Source organism: Myotis davidii, unplaced genomic scaffold (genome assembly GCF_000327345.1).
Source record: "Myotis davidii unplaced genomic scaffold, ASM32734v1 scaffold147, whole genome shotgun sequence".
NCBI lineage: Eukaryota > Metazoa > Chordata > Mammalia > Chiroptera > Vespertilionidae > Myotis > Myotis davidii.
In genome coordinates, this window is record NW_006383010.1 from 1,468,471 (window position 1) to 1,491,890 (window position 23,420).

General features: G+C 39.0%; 1 protein-coding gene across 1 annotated transcript in view; it reads right to left on the reverse strand.

Annotated features, from left to right (window-relative positions):
- Positions 1-23,420, reverse strand: part of MAN1A1 (mannosidase alpha class 1A member 1) — a 149,717-nt gene that overhangs the window by 12,126 nt on the left and 114,171 nt on the right. Inside the window, exons 7-9 of the mRNA XM_006778501.2 lie at positions 10,926-11,049; positions 8,746-8,839; positions 2,690-2,805 (exon numbers count right to left, since the gene is read on the reverse strand). Of these exons, the coding sequence (XP_006778564.1) occupies positions 2,690-2,805; positions 8,746-8,839; positions 10,926-11,049 (334 nt within the window). The remainder of the gene's footprint in view (positions 1-2,689; positions 2,806-8,745; positions 8,840-10,925; positions 11,050-23,420) is intronic.

Consider the following 23,420-nt stretch of genomic DNA (forward strand, 5'->3'; position numbering starts at 1 on the left):
ATGGTAATAAATAAATAAACATACTGCTGTGCTCATTTACTGTGGTTAAGCTAATTTTATTGATGACCCAGTTATTACATTAATATTTCATTCTTACTTAATGCAACTGAACATCTTAGCTATTTACACTTCTCAGAGCACAAATTGCAATAAAGTCCTTCAAGCAGATACCTGTTCATCACCCAAGAAATTATTCTTTCTACACAGCAAGAGCAATAGCTTTTGAGCATGGATTAGAGAAACATTATTACCCTGTTATGGATCCTGCATAAAGCACTATATTATTTTTGGCATGATTCTGACCAAATTGCTACTTCTCAATATAAAGTAGACAACTGAGTTCCAAGGCCTCCACAGCAATGTTTGTATGACAGTTGGCAAATATAAGTTAATACAGAGGATGGAAAAGTAGCTCTAAAAAAATGTAGTGTCAAGTCTATAGAGAATTAATTAGGAAAAAGGAGTATTATATATTTTGTGATTTTTATTCTTCTATATTAGGAAACAATTAGTTTGATGAAGCCTGCAGAATCCTAATTGTCTAATATAGCATCTGCCCAGGTACTGATCACTCCGATGGCCCTGTGACAGGGTGAGCATCTCTCACTGTGGATTCTTAGTATGGTCTCCAGAGAAGGCCATGATAGCCAATAAAAAGTTCAGGGTATTTTATTATTAAAAGAACCCTCCCAAAACAAACAAACAAACAAAACAAAACAAAAAAACCATACCACTCTTGGATTGAAGATTTTCTAAAACCCACTTGCAGCTAAAACTGATGAACTATATCTCTAGCAACTCAACTGGACAGAACAATAATGCAAAGTACTCTCTCCGTGATAACAGTGATCTATCGCTGTAAGTACAACCAGACAAAGAAACTTTGCTCTGTAAGACATGGCTACTTGTCACAATCAGAAGTTTAGGTGTTCTAGCTGTGCTTTCTAAGTCGAAAACACAATGGATTGAAAGTGCTTTTACTATTAAGAGAAACAAGAAACACTTTGACTTCAATTGTTCTTAATGGATTTTTCCTGTCAATGGTTTGTCTAAATACAGTATGTTAAAAGCTGTGTGGGTACAGTTCTAGAAACTGAGGGAAAATACTTCCAAGAATATTTTAAAGTTGAGAATAATTAAAATGTCTGCCAGGATAGTAATTAAAAAGTGACACAATGGGAACCACACTGTATGGAGAGGAACTCCCTGGGTTAAAACCTGAACCTCATAAGAATGAAGAAAAAGAAACCTGGAAGAGGCCGTGGGGGCCTATCCTAGTAGACAGGTTTTTGATGTCCATCATGTGCCTGAATAAAGGCTGTGCTAAATGCAGGCCCGCGTCCTAGCTAAGGGGTTTTCGTTCTCATATGTGAAATAGCAGAGTGTAGCTGCTCTATTAGGGAAGCTCCCTATTGGCCGTGAGTGGGGACCAATGTGGCATTTAATCTGGTCAATCAAAGCAAAGCAAGTTGCATTTATATTCAAATAAATAAATCAGTCTATATCAAAACCACTCAGACCTCTTCTGAGTTGGGAGACCAATTTTAGAACAATGGCTGCTTTTTGGAATTTCAAATTTCCATTTTTTCTCTCCTCTCTTACTCTAAATTATATAAAAAAGTTACTATTCTAAATTATAAAAAAGAATTCTAAGCAGTCAATTTTTTGATGGTTTCACCATTATTTTACAACATTATTTGAGATGCCTTAATAATAATTAATATTAAAAAATATATGTAAACATATAAACTACTTTTAACAATCAGAAGTGCACTTGATTCTGCTACAAAATTCGTTCCCGAAAAGCTGGGTACAAGTTCAGTTATTTTATATAAAATAATTTTCTTTCTTTACTGTATTTACTTTCAAATTTTATTTTCATTTTTGACTGAGGTTTAGTTTACTCTCACACTGGCCACTTCCTAAAGACTTTGCTAAGTAGTTTCTGACTTACCTCACTAACTTACTGCCCATAAAGAAATATATGCATGTAGTATAGAAGTCCTATTCACAAATAAATCCATAGTGGTGAGGTGTTGACACAAATTTTAATCTGAATTTTGATTTCACACTCAACTTGAAGTTCAGTAATGCAATCTGTAACACAGGTGAGTAACATCTAAACTACTGTGAGGAAACAAACTAGTACTTTAGAGTATCTACCTAACACTTAGCATACAGTTCGCAATTCAACAAGGGTTTGTTCCCTCTCATTCCTCCTCCATTTTAAAGGGCCTCTGAAAACTGTTAGTAATATTAGGGTGATTTCAGATTTTTATTTGAGTACTGTCCATATACCTCTGGAGATAAGTTTATTTCAAATGTCTAGGTAGGCAATTTTAACAGTCAATTTTCAGAATATAAATTCAGGATTTTTTCCTCTCCATAATTGTAATGGACTCCAAGCACAAAAATATCCTTTTTTTCAGATATGCAAACCTTTTCCTTTCAGATATGTAGACCTTCACTGAGGTTTGAACTATGTAAAAAACTTAACTGCCCTCTGAGAACTACATACATCAAGTATGTTGACTATTGTTATAGTTACATTCGCAGATAGTTTACCGTTCCTAACTGGAAATAATTTGTAACTCACTTATGTGGTATTCCACTATTTTTCATTAAAGCTTGATTGAATAAGTTACAAGTCGGAGCTGAGTGGCAAAAATGATTTAACTACTGGGTTTACCTGAACAGCATCAAAATACATCTGCTTAGCTTCCAGATCTGTCTTGTCAGACATTAACCATGCCTTTAGCAAATATTCATAAAAGCTGTCTCCGAGTCCTCCAACTGATACATGATCTGCAAGGGAGGGAAATGAATTTTAGAGTGATTCAGCCTTTAATTCAGATAATGCAGCAAAATCACATTAGCTACTAGGATGCAAAACCCTACGTCAACTGCAACTCAGTGTTACATTCAAATTCCAACAAATCTCTTGTTTTCAGAAAGACATTCTGAAATGAGCAGATGTGCTGTTAACTAATGTGATATACTCTAAATAATTACCAGGGTAATTTTGTAAGCAGGAATATATATAATCCCCCCTAATTCCAAAAACCTGGTTCTCTAGTAAAAATGCCAAATTAAAATGTTTCACAGTATATATTCTAATAAATATTTGTTTAGCTCAATAATATAAACCATGGCAAAGCTATGAGTATTAGCAAATCTTTTGAAAAAGTGCTTTGCAATAAAACCAGAAGGTCAAACACCTTGGGTGGGGTGGTAAGAAAGAAGATAGTGGCAGGCGCTTCTCTTCCTTACACATCATTTCTGCAATCCTCCGCTGCCATTTATTATGCCAGATCCACTACATACAGGACCAACAATCTAGCAACTTGTAGGGTAGGTACCCTCATTAAAAATGAGAAACCTGAGCCTCACAGACGCGAAATGAGATTACAACCTTCTGCTTCGTGCCATTTGATTTGACTCATACAGAGGCTGGCCTGTGGACCTGCTTGCTCTTTACCACATAACACAACATGGGTTCCTTTGCCCTTTATACTTTTATTTTTCAAGCATGTTTAGCTACAAAGACAGATGTAATCTACAGAACTCGTAGAGAACACGAGCATTAAAAAGATGCACTTATTTTGGAAAATCGCATTGAGTGGCTACTCAGTAAACAATTGAACAAAGCAAAACTTCTAAGTCAACCTTAATAAGGACCACATCTATTCAGGCTAGAAGGGCTATATCTGTTAAGTGGTTAAATATGGATTTTATTCTAAAAGTCCAGAATAATAGTTTTAATTTTAATGTAAAATGAGTGTTTTTACAATTGTAAAGCTGGTTCTTAAAACAGCAGTGTTTGAAGTGACCTTTACAGTTTCCTAAATAAATCACCACAGAAACCTCTGACATTTAAAAATTAAATAGACGAAGACCTATCTCATCAATAATGAGCCCTGTTGTTATAAACATGATTGCAGGAGACAAATGCAAGTGATGCATGGTCAGGCAGGTCACTGTCCGGCTCCTGTCAACATAACAAGGCCTGAAGGAAATAATAGGAAGTGATGGCCATGATCCAGACAGGTCCTCCGAGTTAAAGCGATGAGAGTTGAAACCCATCAGCCAGAAGCAGTGGCTTCATTTTCTGAGCCCCCCTCCTCCCTACTCCTTGGGTTATGATTCTATAATAGATGCAAGAAGCAATTTTGGGCATTTGGTGATTTTAAAAAAAAAAGGATTACATATTATTACATGTATTTTAACTATTTTTTAGTAAATGCTAGTTTATTTTTTACTTTTTTAATTTCCTGCTTATAAAATTTTCATGTTAGGAAAGAATAAAAATAAAGGAAATAGAGGAGAGAAAGTCCTTTGAGATTTTAGCATCTCACTCACTAAGCTTCCTCTGGTTTTGGATGACTGTTTGTGTTGGCAACAGGGTCCTGTGTAAACATCTTCATGGGTGTAGGAGAGAACATGCTGGATTTGGCCAGAAGGAAGGGACCGCCTATTGCTAGAAAGAACATATGTCGTATTTTTTATTCCCAAATGCTCTAAGGTAATGTGTACTATTGTCACTCAATTATTATGTTCTTCTCTAAAGGGGGTAATTTATCCTTTTCTTCTCAATAGAAATAGGTCCCATAAAAGGATTCCTAATAATTAAAGAGAGAGAAAATGGCAAAAGAAGACAAAAAGAATACTCAATAGCCTCTTTTTAATTTTGTTGACTTCAATCTGAATCTGAACGTCTCTCCTCAGAGCAATCCCGCAGTGATGCTAGTGGCACTATATGTATATTAGTGTTGTTATATTAATCAGAGAAGGGTGATAATTATTGATTATTGATTATGGAGCCTCACATCTGGTCTCAACAGCCACCAGATCTCTTTCTATGATTAGTGACCAGGGCCAGATGCTGCCTCTTAGTCACACTGAAGAGCAAGGAAAACTGCTCCAAGAGAATAAATAGAACCATTATTAAGAGCAGAGGCAGAAAGACAGTTTGGATACAGAGTGCATGCCTGTCCACAAAATTCAAGTTAAGTGAACACCTACTGGAGCAAGATACCGTGTGTTGGGTTAACAAATATGACTAAGACGAAGTCATAGACCCCAAAAGTTTGGGTCTCTAGGTTGAGGGGTAAGTATCCAAATCATTAGGAAAAGGCCTGTAACTGGAAAGCACCCGCAGTGTTGGGACGAGGAGGAAGAAGAGGGGAACTAGAGGAGGAACGGGTGCTGACAAATTCCAACCGGGGTCGTGAACAAGGTCTCCCAGAAGAAGTGGCAATCGAGCTAGGCCTTGGTAGAGTCAGAAGGAAACAGAACAAGCACAAATCCGGGCGCGGCCAAGCAGGCCTTCAATGAAGAATAAAAGTCTTCCTTGTGGTTGGAACCCCGGATAGGGTGGGGGAGGAGAGACAGGGGACTCATCAACCCTGTTTGTTTTTCCACCAGGAAACTGACCCATAAGCAATCCAAATATAAAGGGCTCTTTGTACCAGGAAACATGGCCAAATAGATAGTATATTTGTGACCCAGAAGGTGAAGCCAGGATGTTCAAGTACAACGGATTCTTTTGTCCCTTTCCATAGTGACTCCTAAACCGTAAGTCACGGGGGGAAAAACCCAGTAAATCCTCAGATTTTTCTTCAACTTTTGAACTTTCATGAGAAGGAGAACTCTAAAAACCCTGTCCTTTTAGAGAATCACATCTGGCCATTTTGTCCTTGGAAAGCTACTCCAGTTCTGCTTTATCCCAAATACTCCAGGGGCCCTCAAACTTTTCATGGTCTTAGCTCCCCTTTACACTTAATAAAAAATCCTCACCTGAGGATATCTTCCCATTTCTTTCAGCTACAGTAAGGGGTGGGGAAGAGGAGACAGAAGCATCGATCAATGTGAGAGAGACACATTGACTGACTGCCTCCAGCTCGCACCCCTACCGGGCCAGGATGGAGCCTGCAACTGAGGTATGTGTCCTTGACCTGGAATCGAACCCACCACCCTTTGGTGTGTGGGCCGAAGCTCCAACCACTGCGCAAAACCAGCCAGGGCACCCCCTTACACTTTCAAAAATGAATAAGCACTCCAAAAAACTTGTTTCTGTAATATTACCAATATTGACAATATCTCGCACCCCTACCGGGCGAGGATGGAGCCTGCAACCGAGGTATGTGTCCTTGACCTAGAATCGAACTCACCACCCTTTGGTGTGTGGGCCGAAGCTCCAACCACTGCGCAAAACCAGCCAGGGCACCCCCTTACACTTTCAAAAATGAATAAGCACTCCAAAAAACTTGTTTCTGTAATATTACCAATATTGACAATATCGGAAATTAAAATAGAATTTAATACATTTTCTTAATATATTTAAAGCAATAATAATATACCCCTTATAACATTTTTTTTCATAAAAATGTTATATTTTTACAAAAAATAATTAGTGAGAAGAGTGACACTATTTCATATTTTTGTAAATCTCTTGGACATTTCCTGTTCTAGAACACAGGTGGATTTTCATATCTGCTCTACATGCCACCTATATGTTGTCCTGGCTAAAACAAATGAAAAAAACTCAGTCTCACAGTTATACAGCTGGAAAAGGGAAGAATCTTTAAGGCTTTTCAGATTATTGTGGATACTTTTCTTTGATACGACAACAAAACTGGACAAGTAGATTTTTTTTAAAGGTTAGAGTGTTTTAAAAGTTGCAGTGTAGAATGGGAAACCACATCAATGTATTTTTGTGCTGTTGCATTAAAATCCATTGGTCTCCCTGTGCTTTGAGTGGATCTTTTACGTGATTTTGTAAAAGCCTGCTTTGGTCATTCGGAAAACATTGCTCACTTGAATTATGCAGATCTTCTACATGTTGACACATTTCATTATACATTTGTTAGTGTCTCCACCAATCTCATCAGAACAGTCATCTAGTGTTGCTTAAAGGCAATGAGTTCATTCCTAGTGGCATATACAAGTTTCCCAAGATTCTAATGTTCATGCAGAATTCAAATGTTATCATCGGGACAGATACTGCCAGTTTTCCTTGAAGTGGACGGGCTCATTTCCAAGATCACATCTACTAATTGCCCAACTCGGAAAAACCAGCCTGTCTGCAGTTGTTCTTTCAAGCAGAACTGGTGACCGTGAAACAGTAAGTTCAGCTCAGGACTCAGAGGATCACACAAGTGCTTTTCTGTGCGGCAACCCACTGTTCTTTATTAAGCAGCAGAAGTGCTTTAAGTGAGCTTTGGATTTAATCACACAGAATATTACAAAGACGTGTATTCAACGGCTGAGATGTACTAGAATCAATAATTTACTTTTGCTTCATTATGAACATTCATAAGTGAAACTGGCTCCGCCCCACCCCCCCTTCTTTTTCAAACTCGCTGTGAAGATTTAAAATGTGACGAACATTCGGAGCCTCTGCCATGGTTCTCACTTCAGTAGTTTCACCCATCAGTACTTTTGCGACCCAAGTGCAAATGTCAGCTCTGTGGCAGACAGTCTTAATGTTGTTATAAAAGCACCTTTGACCTTGTGGACTCTCTGAAAGGTCTCAGGGATGCCCAGTGATTGGTGGGCCACACTGAGGTCACGTGGCAACCTTGATTATGGTTTTATGATCTCAAAAGCTAGGCCTTTCCAAGCCATTACTAACACTCGTAGATTTTAGCATTTTTTTCTACTAAGTTATTCTTTAAGCAAAGTAATTCTACAGCAGCAGTGAGGCACAGCCATCTAAGAATACATGGCATTTAAATATAATGAAAAAACTCAAATTAGAGTAAATTTGAAGGCATTTGAACACACTCGGCACAGCTAGGGATCTCACTTAGTATTCTTCACTGGCCCTAGTTGCTGCTTCATCTACCACTGGTTTTCCAAATCAGCTCGAGGACATTTCTCTCAACGACTCTGAGTCATTACACCGCTGGTCAAAGTCTGCCAGCATCTCAAGTGAGGGCTTCTGGCACAATACTTTTCTCCTACCCTAAAGAGAACTCTACTGGCGGGAAGCTTTTACCTGCTGGCTTAAAATTAAGTAGAAAAAATACGCTGTTTGCTCTTTCATTTTTCCCAACCCTTAAAGACTCAGGCTCCTCTCTCATCTTATAGTCAAACAGAAAGGAGCTGTTATGAAGTAGAATGATCTAGTTACTCTATAGAAAATCCTGATGTTAGTCATTAAAACAAAGGAACAATTCCCCCGCCCCCCACCCACTACCCTGACTAGATCTTCCCTTTTTGATCAATAGCTTTAAATGTGCTTACATGTCACCATGCTCACAGTTCTGCATGAAAAATAAACACTCTAGTTTCCTGGTAACACTTACAGTCTGTCTAGTGACAGAAGCCTATTCATTGAAGGAACCAGGTCTTCTTTCTCCTTTTCTAAACATTCTCCCAAAATATTGTGCTTTATTCTGCCTTTTCTCTCTGTTACCAGGACAGTGCTGGGTACCGTAAAGAGCTAAAACAAGGCTAATCTTTTTTTTCATTGTTGTTAATCCTCACCCGAGGGTACTCTTCTATTCATTTTTAGAGAGAGTGGAAGGGAGGGAGGGGAAGTGAGGGAGAGAGAGACATCAGTGTGAGAGACATGTTGATTGGTTTCCTCCGACATGCTCCCCAACCGGGCCGGAGATGTAACCTGCAACCAGGTAGGGCCCTTGACCGGGAACCGAACCCGAGACGCTTCTTTGCCTGGGCCAACACTCTACCCACTGAGACACACCCACCAGGGCAAACAGTGATAATCTTTTGACTTACATTGACCCCACTGTCCACTACTGGGATTCAGATAGTTAGGGTAAAGGCCTTGTGGTTTCACCAGCTTATTCAGTACTGTCCGAATATTCATTACCTACAATAGAAAATAAAATGTTACTGGGAAAATTCAAAAAACCATTTTGGTGCCATTCTTCTCTCTTTCTTGATAATAGTTTTCCATATTAGAAAAAAAAAGTTGATGGAAGTTGATTTAAATGATGCAGAATTAGAACAAAGATAGTCGATATCAGCTTACAAAAATAACAGGCAGCAAGTGAACATAGTCACACTGATCTGCCACATGCCAGATGCTGTACAAGGAACTAGTGACGTTTCAGTAGATAAGCAAAGTCCATGCCGGTGGGATGAGAAAGACTTTGCATAAAGAAATAGCGTATCTGCAGTGTGAGGTAGTAAGTGCTATGGAGAAACACAGGATGGTAACAGGGCAGAAGGCTGTGGAGTGGTGAGCTGGGTGGGCTGGGGTGGCTGATGGAAGATTACTTGAGCAGACATTTGAAGAAACGAAGAAGCAAGCCATGCAGAAATTGGAGGAAGGGCAAGCAGGGTAGAGGGAGGAGCAAGGACAAAAGGCATGAAAAGAGAGTGGGTTGGGAGGACAGGAAGCAAAGGGGAGACGCAGGCCCTGCAGGCCACGAGGGCTTATGTTATGCTGGGGGTGATAACTGAAGACGTGTGTGTGTAACTGGTGTGACTGGGGTGCCAGAGAGGGAGTGGCAGTCAGGGGGCTACTGCACAGGCCAGGTGACAGATGATGGGTGCCTGGACCAGGGTGGCAGCAGACGGAACAGCACAGAGCCTAAGGGTTTCCTGATGCTTTGGAGCGGATGTTTACCAGGGAGGAACCAGGGTGAGCACTGGAGTTTGGGTCTGAGCCACTGGATGAACTGAGGTTTCAGTTACCCACATGTGAAGACTGGAATAGAAGCAGGTGTGGGGGCTGAGTCTGAGACATTTTAAGGGGGAGCTAGGAGACCCCTGCAGGGGTGGGGGACCTTTTTCTGCCAAAGGCCATGTGGATATTTATAACATCATTTGCAGGCCACAAAAAGTGATCAACTTAAAAATTAGCCTGTTGTATTTGGTCAAACATTTAATTAACTCACCCCTAATGCCTTGGCAGGACCAGACCAAATGATTTTGTGGGCCTCCTACGGCCCGAGGGCCATACATTCCCCACCTCTGCCTTAGTGAAATGCTGAATAGGTACTTGGATTTGGAGTCTGGAGGTCAGGGGACAGGTTGAGACTGAAACGATAACTTTGGAGTCAATAGCATATAGACAGCATGTAAACCCATGGGCAAAATGATGTATGGAGTGAGCAAAAAAGGAAGAGGCCCAGGGTGAACGAAGTTTTCTAATGTTTAGAGGTCGGTGCGACGAGGAGGGTCCCAGGCAGGAGAATGAGAAGCCACACCCAGGAAGGAAGGCGACAAGCCAGGGAGCACCTTGTGCCCGCTGCCACGGGCAGAGCGTCTCAGGGAGAGGGAGTGACCACGCACACCAAACGCTGAGAGGGCGAGGAAGACCAGGGGTGAGGATGAAGACTGGGTCTGCCAATGTGGCACTCACTGGTCACCGGGACAGGTGTGGCTGGGAGAATAGCTGGGCGGGAAAGCATTCAAGAAAGTGGGAGACAGAGAGTGAGGGTAACCAACAGGGACAACTCTTCCAAGGGATTCCGCTGTAACGAGGAGCAGAGAAGTGAGGTGGAAGTGAAGGGCAGTGTAGTGGGGTGAAAACGGATTTATTCAAATATCTATGTTTGTTTCTTAAAAATTAGAAATTAATTCAGTAGCTACTTTGCATTCATATAATACCCTGAGTTTAAAAAGCCTTTCACACACTTGGTTCTTATAGTCCATACAACTTTATATATTTTTAGATATGAAAACAGTTCGGAGAAAGTGAGTTGATTGAGGTGTAGCGAATCAGCCATAGAAGCCAGGCGCTCTCACGCTGAGCTAGAATCATGCATGGAAAGACTGTGAGCTCACAGCTGGTTAAAGGAAAGGCGCATGTAACAAAACTCCATACAGGGCTGCTATATTAAACTGGGTTGTTCTTTTCCACATCCAATATTATCAAATCTCTCAGCAGAGGATACTGTTTCTCACAAGCGATGCTTTGCAATGCAAGGCGTCGTGGAGAATCTCACCTTTTCAGCAAAGATGGGGTCTCCTGATAATTGGCTCAAGTGCATAAATTCCAAATGCAGGGTCCCAAATTCAGCCAGAATGCTGCTGCCGCCTGAGGCCCAGGGCCAGTTCCTTCCAATCCCACTAAAGAGGAGAATAGATAGAAGAGTTATGGGTCAGACTAATTTCCTATTTTTTCCACGGGCTCTACACAGTAGAAGTGAAAGGGACAGCTTTTGAATAATGTCTCCTTAGCTCATAGTCCACGCTGGATATTTGAAAGCATAGTTGTCTTTGACTGGGTACCAGTCTCAGGCTTTCACTTCTATTTCCAAATTGAAAATTGGTGTTGACTTAAGTCACAGAGAAGTTGCGATGTGCTTGCTGGTGGAGATGAACAGATAAACATTTTGGAAGGTACATGTGTCATATAAAGATGTATACACATTCCAAGCAGAATATTAAACGAAATCATACCAAAACATCCTCACCGGTTCCCAAATCCCACCTATAGAACTTCAACATTTTAATTAATTTTAGCCTGAGATTTCACGGACTTCTATAGACATTCACATGATATGCAGTTTTTTCTTGGGTATTGGATACATTTCAAAGATTCATTAGTAATCCACTTATACCACACTCTCTCCAAACCTTCCATTTACTGAACTTCCTTTCTTATGTTTCTCTTCATACCATTTTACCTATATCCTAAGTATATTTTCTAAGGATTTACTCATTCCCTGACATATTTAATCTATGCTTAAACATGTCAGCAAATTTATGTAATTCAAATTTAAAAGGGGTCAAAGGTAGGAGCTTCAAAAATGATTGCCTCTCATCTTGGAGAAATGCTCTTTAAAAAGAGTAAGTTCTAAATAGACACACACACACACACACAGAGGCTACTGAAACATGATCATACTCTTGGGTACAGTTTATTTCTGGAAAGCCACTTACACTGTCAAGACATAGGTAATAATTCAAATAAAGAATAAAGTCAATGATTCTCCTGACCAGTCAATTCCCTTGCAGAAATCTGAAAACCCACATTTTGGTTTTAGTTCAGATGCGCATTTATTAAATGCCTACTCTTTGCCACGGACTACACGTCATACTGGGTTGCAAGATGGCTATGATGAATAAATCACTCTTTTCTCAAAGACCTTTTAGTGTAACGGAAGAGAAAGATCTAAGCATAAGTAATTCCAACTGACTGTGGTAAATGCCAACGTAAATGTGTGTAGAGTTGCCCGAGCACCTAGAGCCAGGACATGAGATCCAACACAGTGAGGATCACAAAAGGCTTCTTCAAGGAGGGGAGTCCTGAGTTGATTCTTGAAGGATAAGTAAGAAGCCGTAAGGAAAGAACGGAGAGAGGGAGAATGTGGACATGGAGACACACAGCAGAAGGGCTAGCTGGGAGCTGGAGGCAGCTGCAATACCTGTGAGTGGAGGACAGGAAAGGCAGCAGGAGAGAAGGCTACGGGTTCCACTGAGGCCATGTCTGAGTCTTGTGGGAGCCTCACTTCCCTTTCTTTCCAGTTTGGCCCCAGTTAAACAGTTCTTGGTGTCCCCTAGATCTGCTAACCCTTCTGTTTTTTCCTTATATTTTCACAGCTCTGGACAAAGCCTTCCAGCCTGCATGTCCTGCTGCAGGGCTGCCAAGGAAGGCTGAAGAAAGGAAAGCAACCTGGACATCTGGTTCGTGACTTCTAAGCTGGCCTCACCCTTATTCCTGATTTCTTTGTAGAGTGAGATCTCGACTTTGTTCCAAAACTCTGACTTATAGTACACCTAATAAAGAGTAAGCAAAAGAGGCCCTTGCTGGTTTGGCTCAGTGGATAGAGCGTTGGCTTGCAGACTGAAGGGTCCCAGGTTCGATTCTAGTCAGGGCCCATGCCCAGGTTGCAGGCTCAACCCACAGTAGGGGGCGTGCAGGAGGCAGCCAATCAATGATTCTCTCTCATCATCGATGTTTATAGCTCTTTCTCTCTCCCTTCCTCACTAAAATCAATAAAAATATATTTTAAAAAAGTAAGCAGAGAGATCTGAAAATCATTTATTTTAGAAATGCCTTATATTTATTAAGTTTTGAGAACATGAGTCAGTTTTTATTTTCATGGTTGACTTACATAGAAAGAACATCTAATCATCCAGATAAGAGGAACAGCTACATTAAAATTTTATTAACATATGGTACATGCACATAGTAATCGGTCATTAATATGTTGTCATGACATTATTTTTTATAGCCCAACCATTCTATCACTGACCAAAGTCAATAAGCACATTATGCAAAATTATAAATTTCTAGGTTCTAGAGAGACTATTAAGCCCAAAGCTGCAATGTACTAGTATGGTGGTGCCAGGAGAGGAGGGCATGATGACTTCATCTTGGAGAGGGAAGTGGACAGCATGCTGAGGAACCCAGCCCACTCCCAGGTCTCCAGGACTGGTTCTTTTCAGTGCAGGGTAGGAGAGAGTGTGGTGGCGCACTCAGATGGAAAACGTAAGCAGTACATACACACTAAACTACAATTCGAATTACTTTTGTATCCAGACATTTGTTCCCTGCTATTAATATGATAAGGCAAGAGAAAACCAGAGATATAATGAAAACTTTCAATATGTTTTTAAGCAAGTAAGATTTAAAAGGATTTTACATATAAACTCCTCCTTTGCACACATTCATATCAACAGGCAAACAGCCTTCTTTGCTATGACTGTTTAGTTACATAGGAGCAAGAACATTAAAAGCACTGACAAAGGATATATCATGGCAACAGAAAGAATGCTGAGTCTAGAATACATAATATGTTATATGAAAGGATGGCTTTCGATACCACGTTTTCAACCTACAGAATTAATGCATTTCAGTAAAATTATAAGATCAACAGTTGCACTGGTCAAAGAAGGGTTTTAAGAAACCAGAGAAAACATCATCATATCTAGGTATTAAATAAGGCCACTTGCCTTTTCTTAGGCAAAAGTTTAAAGACTTGGAGGTTGGCTTGGGTGAGGACATGGGGCACAGGCTATGGACCATCACAGCTAAAACGTGTGTGTGTGTCAGGGAGATGCACAGCACATGTGCAGTGAGTGAGAAGCAAGTTCTGGTTACTCACAGAATGAGTTCCAAGATCTTTCTTATCTTTAAAGTCTATGACTCTATTCAGGAGTCTATATATTTGCATGGCTCTAATATCTAAAGTGACATATATGGACAGTGGGCATTTGACACCAAAATGGTGGAGCTGTGACAAAGGGAAATGAATCCACAGAGAGTCTTGCTCCTTTGGTCTGGGGGTCAGGGTGCCCTGGGCATAGCATGATACAAAAGGTTAAGCTTTCTAGGCCTCTGGCTCAAAATGAGTCTCATCTGAAGGAATAGGGGATTTAAAATGTCTTGGACTTGACTCGGTGTGATGAATACACAATACAATATACAGATGATGTGTTATAGAGGTGTACGCATGAAACCTATATAATTTTATTAAGCAATGTCACCCCAATACATTCGATTAAAAATGTCTTTAACCTCAGTTCCCTTCTCACAGTATTTTAAAGGCAGTCCTAGTGTTCTTTAACTATTTTGTCTTTATTTTATCAACACTAATACTATTTAAAAAATACTTTAAAGATAAAGTAACAGTTTGTTTTCAGAATCTATTAGTTCCACAAGGCAGGCATGAAAGAAAAGAATATTTTATTAATATTCCAAATGGTGTTACAATGACTGCACTTTAAGCCCAAACCATGAGTCAGCATATGGAAATGTATACACAAAAAGGCAATTAGCACGATCTGGGGAGCTGCCAAGTGTTTGTTTTGGTTCAAGGAATCCTGGGAAAGAACTTCAGGCTTTTGTGTCACTATAATTTCATTTCTTTCTGTTTCCTCCAATCTCCAGTTTTCCCATTTTAATTTGGAGTGGCATTTAATTTTGGAGTGACACTTGAACAGCATGGGTTTGAACTGCAGGGATCCACTTATATTCATATTTTTTTCAATAAATTCTGTAAATGTATTTTCTCTTCCTTATGATTTCCTTATAATAACATTTTCTTTTTTCTATCTGACTTTATTGCAAGACTACAGTACAAAATACATATAACATATAAAATGTGTTCATCAACTGTCTATGTTATCCATAAAGCTTCTAGTCAATAGTGTAGACTATTAGTAATTAAGGTTTTAGGGAGTCAAAAGTTACATGTGGATTTTCGACTGCATGGGGGGTTGGCATCCCTAACCGCCACATTGTTCAAGGTCAAATATGTGTGTCAAGTTTTCATTTAATTTAAATTTCCAGTAGTCTACAAAGGTAATAGTTCTTTGAAAACAAAACATCAAAAGGAAAAATAACTGATTTTGGAAACTACAATTAGAATCATGTCTTCAAAAATGGAGTCACTATGAATCTTTTGAAAACGTGAAATACTATTTTATTCTTTAGAGTCTTAATTTGAATGTAGTTTATTAGCAGTGCAAGTATACTGCACTCAAAATAAGAAGGTATAATTTTTTACTGACCTCATAGCTTGATAAGCAATGGGCATTATATCTTTTTCCTTCTCTCTCCCAGGAATGGTTAATAGCACCAAAGAAAGGAACTACAATACTAATGACACTTTTCTACTCAAGGCTGAATTCCATGGGAAAGCTGCTAACTCTTTTGCCAGCGCTTGAAATGAGTCAAATAGCCAGAGGGTTGTTCTAAATTGATGGTATATATCTTCAAAATAATCTTACATTGAGGTACCTAAAGTTTTGTTATAGTTATTGCCCATTTGTATCTTTAATAAATACATTTGGCTACTCAGTATAATCGAATGCAGCAAAAAAACAAAACAAAACATTTACAGAACTGAAACAATTCCAAAAAGCCAGATGAATATATAAATAAAGCATTAAAGAGTTGTAAAGTCTCAATTAGCTCTGACTTTCAAATTTGCTTTTCCTTGCTGCTTGCTATTCTATGCAAAATGGGAAATGGGCCAATAAAAATTTTCTTGAGGATTCATGCCTGGATAATTTCTGATTAGCTGAGGAGTAAACAAACTCCCTTCAAGGTCAGAGTAGGGAATACAGCTTACTCCCTGGGGGGTAATAGAGTTTAACAAGTTTTAGGAGAAAAATGTCCCTCACGTTCTGTGTATTACGGTAAAGCCTTACTTATATATGCAAACGGAGAGGCACACATGGGTATTTATTTCAAAAGAGCAGGTAACTTAATATTATCCCTTCTGGGTTTTAGCACAAATTAGAAAAGACTAATTAGAAAGTTCATAAATGATTGCTCCCTTTAACTGTATTCCCAAAGCTCAGTGATGTTGAGCGTAAGTGATTTCGTCGTCGCTCATTACAAATACCTCTTTCCTGAAAGGTTCACGCAGAACCATTCTTTCAGGTTTGTGGTCTAGAACCCCACTAAGAGTGGAGCCAACAGTTGCAGGGGCTGGTGTTCAAAAACTAGCCAAGATTCTACTGTAGGCCGCCCTAGGAAAGGTAGACTTCAGAGAACTACTTCCCCAAGGTCTATGCCATGGGGAAAGGAAAAGGCGAATAAGGGCGGCCGTTTGATCACATTGATTCATAATCTACAGCTCACTACCTCTGAACAGCAGCATGTGGGCGAAATCTCCAAAGGATTCTCATATTTACATTTTTTAACAAAGAGCCAAAATAACATTTTTAAAATTACCATATCTTGCTTCGTATTATGGGTATTTTATACAGGACTGAAATGGAATACTTTCATTTTAGTTTATTCTCGCTCTCCATACTGCTGCCCTTGTATCTGACTATCAAAGATTGTGTTAGTTTATTCTCACCCTTAATACGGTGGTCCCTGTATCTGGCTGTTGAGGATTGGAGGAGAGGCTGGGAGTTATAAAGCCTGAGACGGTGAGAAGTCCTCTCTAATTCTGTAAATAATCTGCTCATCAGTCCAATGATGCCAAAATTCTGTTTTCTAGTTGTCCTTTGGGTTAGATCTCCTTGGCTACCATAATCAACAGACTGCAATAATTGAATGTGGCTTCTGCCCAGTTTTATAGGCAAACTGGGATATCCTATCAACAGTACTGATGAGAAAGCATTTCAGTGCATGTAGGGTGTGCAGGCATGCAAACACATTCACTTTACTAAACTTAAAAACAAATCATATTCTATATATTGTTTTAAATATACACTACATTTTTCATGAACATGCCCTGTGCCAATCAATGTATATTATTATTGTTGAATGCATAGTATCTGATTGGATAAATTCTAATTTATTTAAACATACCCCTACTATAGGACATTCAGTCTAATTTATTTATTTTTGCCACTATAAACAATTTAGCAGTATGTCTAGTTCTTTTTTTTTAAGTGAACTTATATTCACACAAAAATATCTACATAGGAACCAGCTGGAAGATGTTAGTTTATTTGTCTGAACTGATAATGGGGATGGATTTGGGGATGTGTATTGGAGGCATAAATGTCCATTGTGGAGTTGTTTCTCTTTACGGTTTGGGCCTGCTAAGTTCCATTTGGTAGCCTCTAGAATTCCTGGGATATCTCAGATCCATTGCTGTAAATCACTGCATCACATCGCTTAACACCAGGGAGGGAGGCTACAGACAAGCATTTTTATCCAGACACTTTTCTAAAAACCTCAGGATAAACAGGAGCACAGTACAGCCCATCTTCAGAAATGGTAATCCACTAATATTAATTTGCCAGACATCCCCTTCCTTTGGTTTTATATACATTTGCTCCGTTGTTGTAAGAGTTTAACACAAATCATCATTAAAAAACATTAATTAAGATTCAAGACTTTAGTAAAATTGGGCTGTTTATTCATCTCTTTGTCTGCCTTTCATTCGATGGGTCTATGACTCACCTTTGGATCAAACTAAATGCAATTAGCACAGACCCCGGCTTGTAATTCTCCAGATTCTGTCCTACAGTCTTTCAGGAACCAGAATGTCCAGGACTGCTCTCTTCTTCCAGTCAAAGATCCTAGGGACTGACTGGCTGATACACTGTGTAATCCCTAAGTCCAGGGCTGTGTCAAGAAACAGAGGCACTTGATACATGTTTCATTTAATAAAATTAAAAAATAATAATGAAAGTGTTGTGTCATTGGTTTTCACCGCTAACATGTGTGAATCATTTAATCTTATATTAGTGTCACCATATAGCTCTCTTATAGTCAATTTAAAAAAAACCCATCCATTCTAGCCCGGCCAGCATGGCTCAGTGGTTGAGCATTGACCTATGAACCAGGAAGTCACGGTTCGATTCCAGGTCAGGGAACATGCCCGGGTTGCAGCCCCGATCCTCAGCATAGGGCATGCAGGAGGCAGCCGATCAATGATTCTCTTTCATTATTGATGTTTTTATCTCTCTCACTCTCTCTTCCTTCCTCTCTGAAATCAATAAAAATATATTAAAAGAAAACATTCTTTCTAGGCTGATCACATAGGTTACTATCACAAACTTGAAGTGGTCTGAAGTTGTGTTTTCCCAGAGTTATGGCGAAATAAGGAGAATAAGGACAGGATGGTAAATTTTTATGAAGGCTACATTTTATTCAATTGAAATGATTGTCTTTTTTGTCCTTCCCATTTTTGTGATGTCAGGCTGATCTTTTTTCATTAAAATGAAAGAATGATAGTAGATAGTAGGTAATTTTTCTTTTCTGGTGTCTTTTATTTTTAATGAGATAAAAACATTGGCAACTAAGGCTAGCTTCTCAACAATTAGGAAACTACTTGGCCCAGGAGCTAAATCTTTGGCACCATTGACCTTAAGATGCAGCTAAAGCTACGGAGCAATTACTAATGGAAAAGAACATCTTACTATCCATTATGCCATAACTAATGTAAGCTTCTGGCAGAAATTCTGAGGTAGGAAAGAGTAACATTCAATGATTTTGTTCAACGTGTTAAGAGATGAGCATTTTGCGGGTATCTTGCCAAACTCAGCAAGTAAGATTGAGTCAGTGAGTCAACCATACTTTACTGAGTGCTTACATGTGCCAGGTACTGTGGAGGGCACCCATCAAACACTATAGGGAACCTGCTAAGGTTCTTTTAATGGTCAAGATCATCTGCTCTGAAATTTTGGAGCTTTGGGGCATCAATTGCAACTCAATTAAACTTTTGTTCAGGCACTTGAGTAGAGGTAAAACAGTTTTTTCTGGAGAACAATTTCTGTTTTTCCTATGGGCATTCCTTAGAGGTCTTTAGGGAAGATATCAAGTGGGTCTAATTAACTTTTAATAAAAGAAAGTGAACTTTGTCTGATTGGTATCTGAAACACAGTGATATCACAGGATGACATTCAGCAGATCCTCACTGTAGGTTTGTTTCCAGATATTAAACTACTTGGGAGTAATTGGGGAAGATTCATCCCCTGATGCTAAATAAATTAGTTATCATTATACTTCAGAGTAGGCAATAAATTGCAAAATCAGTAAACTAAACGCTAAATTGAGAAGCCTGTAGTGGGAAAATGTTGCTAAATGCTACAAATGCTATTAAAATTCCCAAATGATAAATTAACAGCAAGAAAGTTTAAGAAAATAGATGATGTCTAGGTAATCAGGGCCAATAATTAGTGTGTTGTGTTAAGCTGCATCATGTAAATTCAAGACAATTCTCTTAACATCTTAAGAAAGTTAGACAGTTAATTAAACCACCTTATTATTTAAAATGCTAGCTTTTCTTAGTTTTGAGCTTTTACGTTAAGAAATATCACATAAACAAAAATGTGTGCATAGCTTGTGGTTAGAACAGATTCAGGATCACTGGAAAAAGGTGATGGAGAATAGAGCTATCATGCTCCTTCATTCTCATTTTCCTGCCTTCTGCCTACAAATTATGGTTTGCAGTGATTCTCAACCTTCCTAATGCCGCGACCCTTTCATACAGTTCCTCATGTTGTGGTGACCCCCAATTTCATTGTTACAAATTGAACATAATTAAAGCATAGTGATTAATCACAAAAACAATATGTAATTATACATGTGTTTTCCGATGGTCTTAGGCGACCCCTGTGAAAGGGTCGTTTGACCCCCAAAGGGGTCGCAACCCATAGGTTGAGAACCGCTGGTTTAGAGCCTGTGGAAGACTGTGTTATGAAGCAGTGTAGCAACTAAAGTTTTAAAGATATAAAGATTAGAAAAAGCATGACAAAAGAATAAAGAGGATAATGGAGACTAAAGAATAAGAGGAAGACTAGGTTGCTGAGGAAAACTCAACAATGAAGACAGATATCCTCAACAGAATATGAGCTACTTCAAGGAAAACACTGTCTATTCTGTTTTGGCCCTCAGTGACTCCTGCTTATAAAATATAGGCACTGCAAAGCGTAATCTGCCTGTAATAAGCTCCATGCTGCCTGGTGACACCTCTCTTACTTAACTTTCTACCTGCTTGAACACATCTCCCTAGCTGTAGAATATGTCCTAAATGCAGAGGTACGATTCTGTTTCTTTTACCACATCACCTCAAATAGATTTTTGCATAGTAGATGCCATAATTTGTTGGTTGTTGCATTTATATATGGAAGCAACAAATCCCTTTCAAACATAACTATAATTCATATATATATATATACTTTTAAATTCAGGAAATACTCTAAGCAAGTTTTATTACTTCTGGTTAAAATAGTTTATATGTATTTATGTTTTCCTTTTGCTTACATGTTTATTTATTTTTAGTAATTAGATTCTTTATTTTATAGGGAAAAAATCTGAAAAATGTAACTCAACTATCATCTTCTGCAAAATAAGAATAATCAAAATGGGTAGCTCACATGGTTTCAACTTTTGTTAACCTCCTAATGCTGATATTTATACTAAAAAGTATTTCAAAGTATGGTTGACCTTTGAACCACAGGAGTTTGAATGGTGTGGGTCCACTTATACCAGGATTTTTTTTTTAATAAATACTGTAAATGTATTTTCTTTTCCTTAAGATTTTTTTAATAACTTTTTTCTAGCTTACTTTATTAAAGAATACAGTATATAACACATACAAAATATGTGTTAATCAACTATTTACATGATTGGTAAGACTTTCGGTCAACAGTCTGTTATTAGTAGTTAAGTTTTTGGGAGTTAAAAGTTGCACGTGGATTTTCAGCTGTGTGTGGGGATAGGCAACCCTCACCCCCATGTTGTTCAAGGGCCACCTGTACTAAGTAAATGGTTGGTGGGACTTTGACAGTAAAACTACCTATTTCCTAGCAGACATATTCAAAATATACGAGTGTCGACCGACATGAATAACTGTAGCTTTAAAAAAAACCTTTATTATGTAATGTCTGTTAGCTCTGTAAAACGAAAACATCAATACAGTAACTTGAGACCACACATTCATTCCTATTTTACCTTTAAGGAAATACTTAGATAAATAAGTGCTCTCATAAAAAGTTGTAGCTTGTGGTAACTTTAATTTGCTGGAGAACATTTATAAAGCTAAAAAAATGAAAACATCAAAATAGTATTTTGAAATGACAAATACCAACCACATTCATTTTCCATTTAGGAAAAGGAAGAGAGGAAAAACCCTTCCTCCTTTGCTTCCTGCCTCTGGCGTTCAGGGTCCCGCTGCAGGGAGGGGCAGCGCTGCCTGCAGGCTCAGAGCACTGTGGGCAGTAACTGCTGGTCCTCACCAGCTGAGGGCAGAGTTTGGTGATTCGTGAAGAGAACCTCAGAGAGACAGAGGGATCTGGAATTGATGGGGAGGGGATGAACTTAGGACAAACTATGCCGGAGTAAGTAAGACCAGACTTGCCTCACACATCTAGTCGGAAACGAACTGCTGTGAAATCATGCAATGAGCTGGTAGGAGGATTCCAGAGTTTTACGGATCGGGGTTTTCTTGGTACAAAATACATCTCACAGCTTTGATGAGTGCCTTCTCTTTCCTTAAATGTCAATTTCAGAACAATAACCCTGTTTATGAGCTATTTCTCCCCTGATTCCAAATGAAAAATGCTCTCTTGGGTCCCATGGGCAAAATGCACATCACTTACTTCAGTTAATAGTGAAACGCCAACGTGAAGCACAGCGCGGTTATCCTGCAATAGGAAGGGCTACGAAGAAAGTGAAAGAGGGTGGTGTGGCCGTCTGAAGGAGGGCGTCTTCATTTATTTTTTATTTATTTATAAATTAAATCTTTATTGTTCAGATTATTACAGTTAGGAGAGCGTCTTTAGAAGGGCTTCTCGGAGAGATCTCACTGAAGCGGAGATCTTCAAGCTGAGACCAGCGAGACAAAGAAAGAAGCACCTGTCAGTGAAGACCTGGGGTGGCTCCGCCAGTGCCCTAAGGTGGGCATGACTCTACGAAGCATGAAAACGGAGGGACAGTCAGTGAAGGGACTCTCTGACAGGAACCCTGGAGAGCTGATAGGGGGCAGATCACACAGGACCTGTAGGCCAGAGCAAGCATTTGGATTTATTCTAAGTGCAATGGGAAGTCACGCAAAGGTTTTAAACAGGAGGCGATAAGATCTGATTTGCACATTTAAAGTTCACTCTGGACACTGTGGGAAGAGATGATTATATGAGAGCAGCTCTGAAGTCAGCTAGCAAACGGGTCTCCAGGCCAAAGGCAGGTGGTGGTCTGAACAGGGGACAACAGTAGAGAGAGACAGATGTGGGAGGATTCAGGGTATGTCTGGATGTAAGAGTCGTCAGGAAGAACTGGATTTGGGGATGAGGGAAGACAGAAATTAAAGATGATTTCTAGGTTTTTTTTGGCTTTAGCAGCTGTGTGGTTATTGGTGCTATTTAAGAATATGAGAAAGACTGGAATGGCCATGATAAAGGAAAGTATGAGTTCTGTTTTCAGTTTTTGCTCTAAGAACCATAAGTAGCAATTATAAGAAAAAAATAATTTTAATTTTCCTTTCTTAGTTTCTTATAAAGATCAATTTATTTAACTCAAAAAACTCTTTTGTGCAATGGCTTTTCTAAATTAATTTTTAAAATCTAAAAATATACATAAGGAAAAAAATTGAAAACATACAAAAGATTATGTCATGGAAAGGAATTGCCTCATATTCCAGATTCCATTATTATAGCTCAGAGTAAAAACAATTAATTAACTCATATCTCTTCCAAAATTTCTTAGTGCATGGTCATTAGACAAAATTAAAACAACCACCAAATGAAAGAATACTATACATATTGTTATATACTTCGTGTTTCATGAAAACGTAAAATATCTTGGTGCTCTGCCTCATTACAGCTGGCTAGTATGCCTGTGTGTGTGTGTGTGTATGTGTGTGTATGTGTGTGTGTGTGTGTGTTGGGGGGTGTGCAGTGACTTATTCAATCACTTTTCTTTTGCCTCAAGTTCTGCTATTATAAACAATGCTACAAATTCTTGAGTAGATCTCCTGGATGAAATCCTACAAGTGGAATTTCCAGGTTATAAATGTGTATTTAAATTTAATAAACACCATCTGATCACCTTCTATAGAGTTTGCCCCAAGGCATACTCT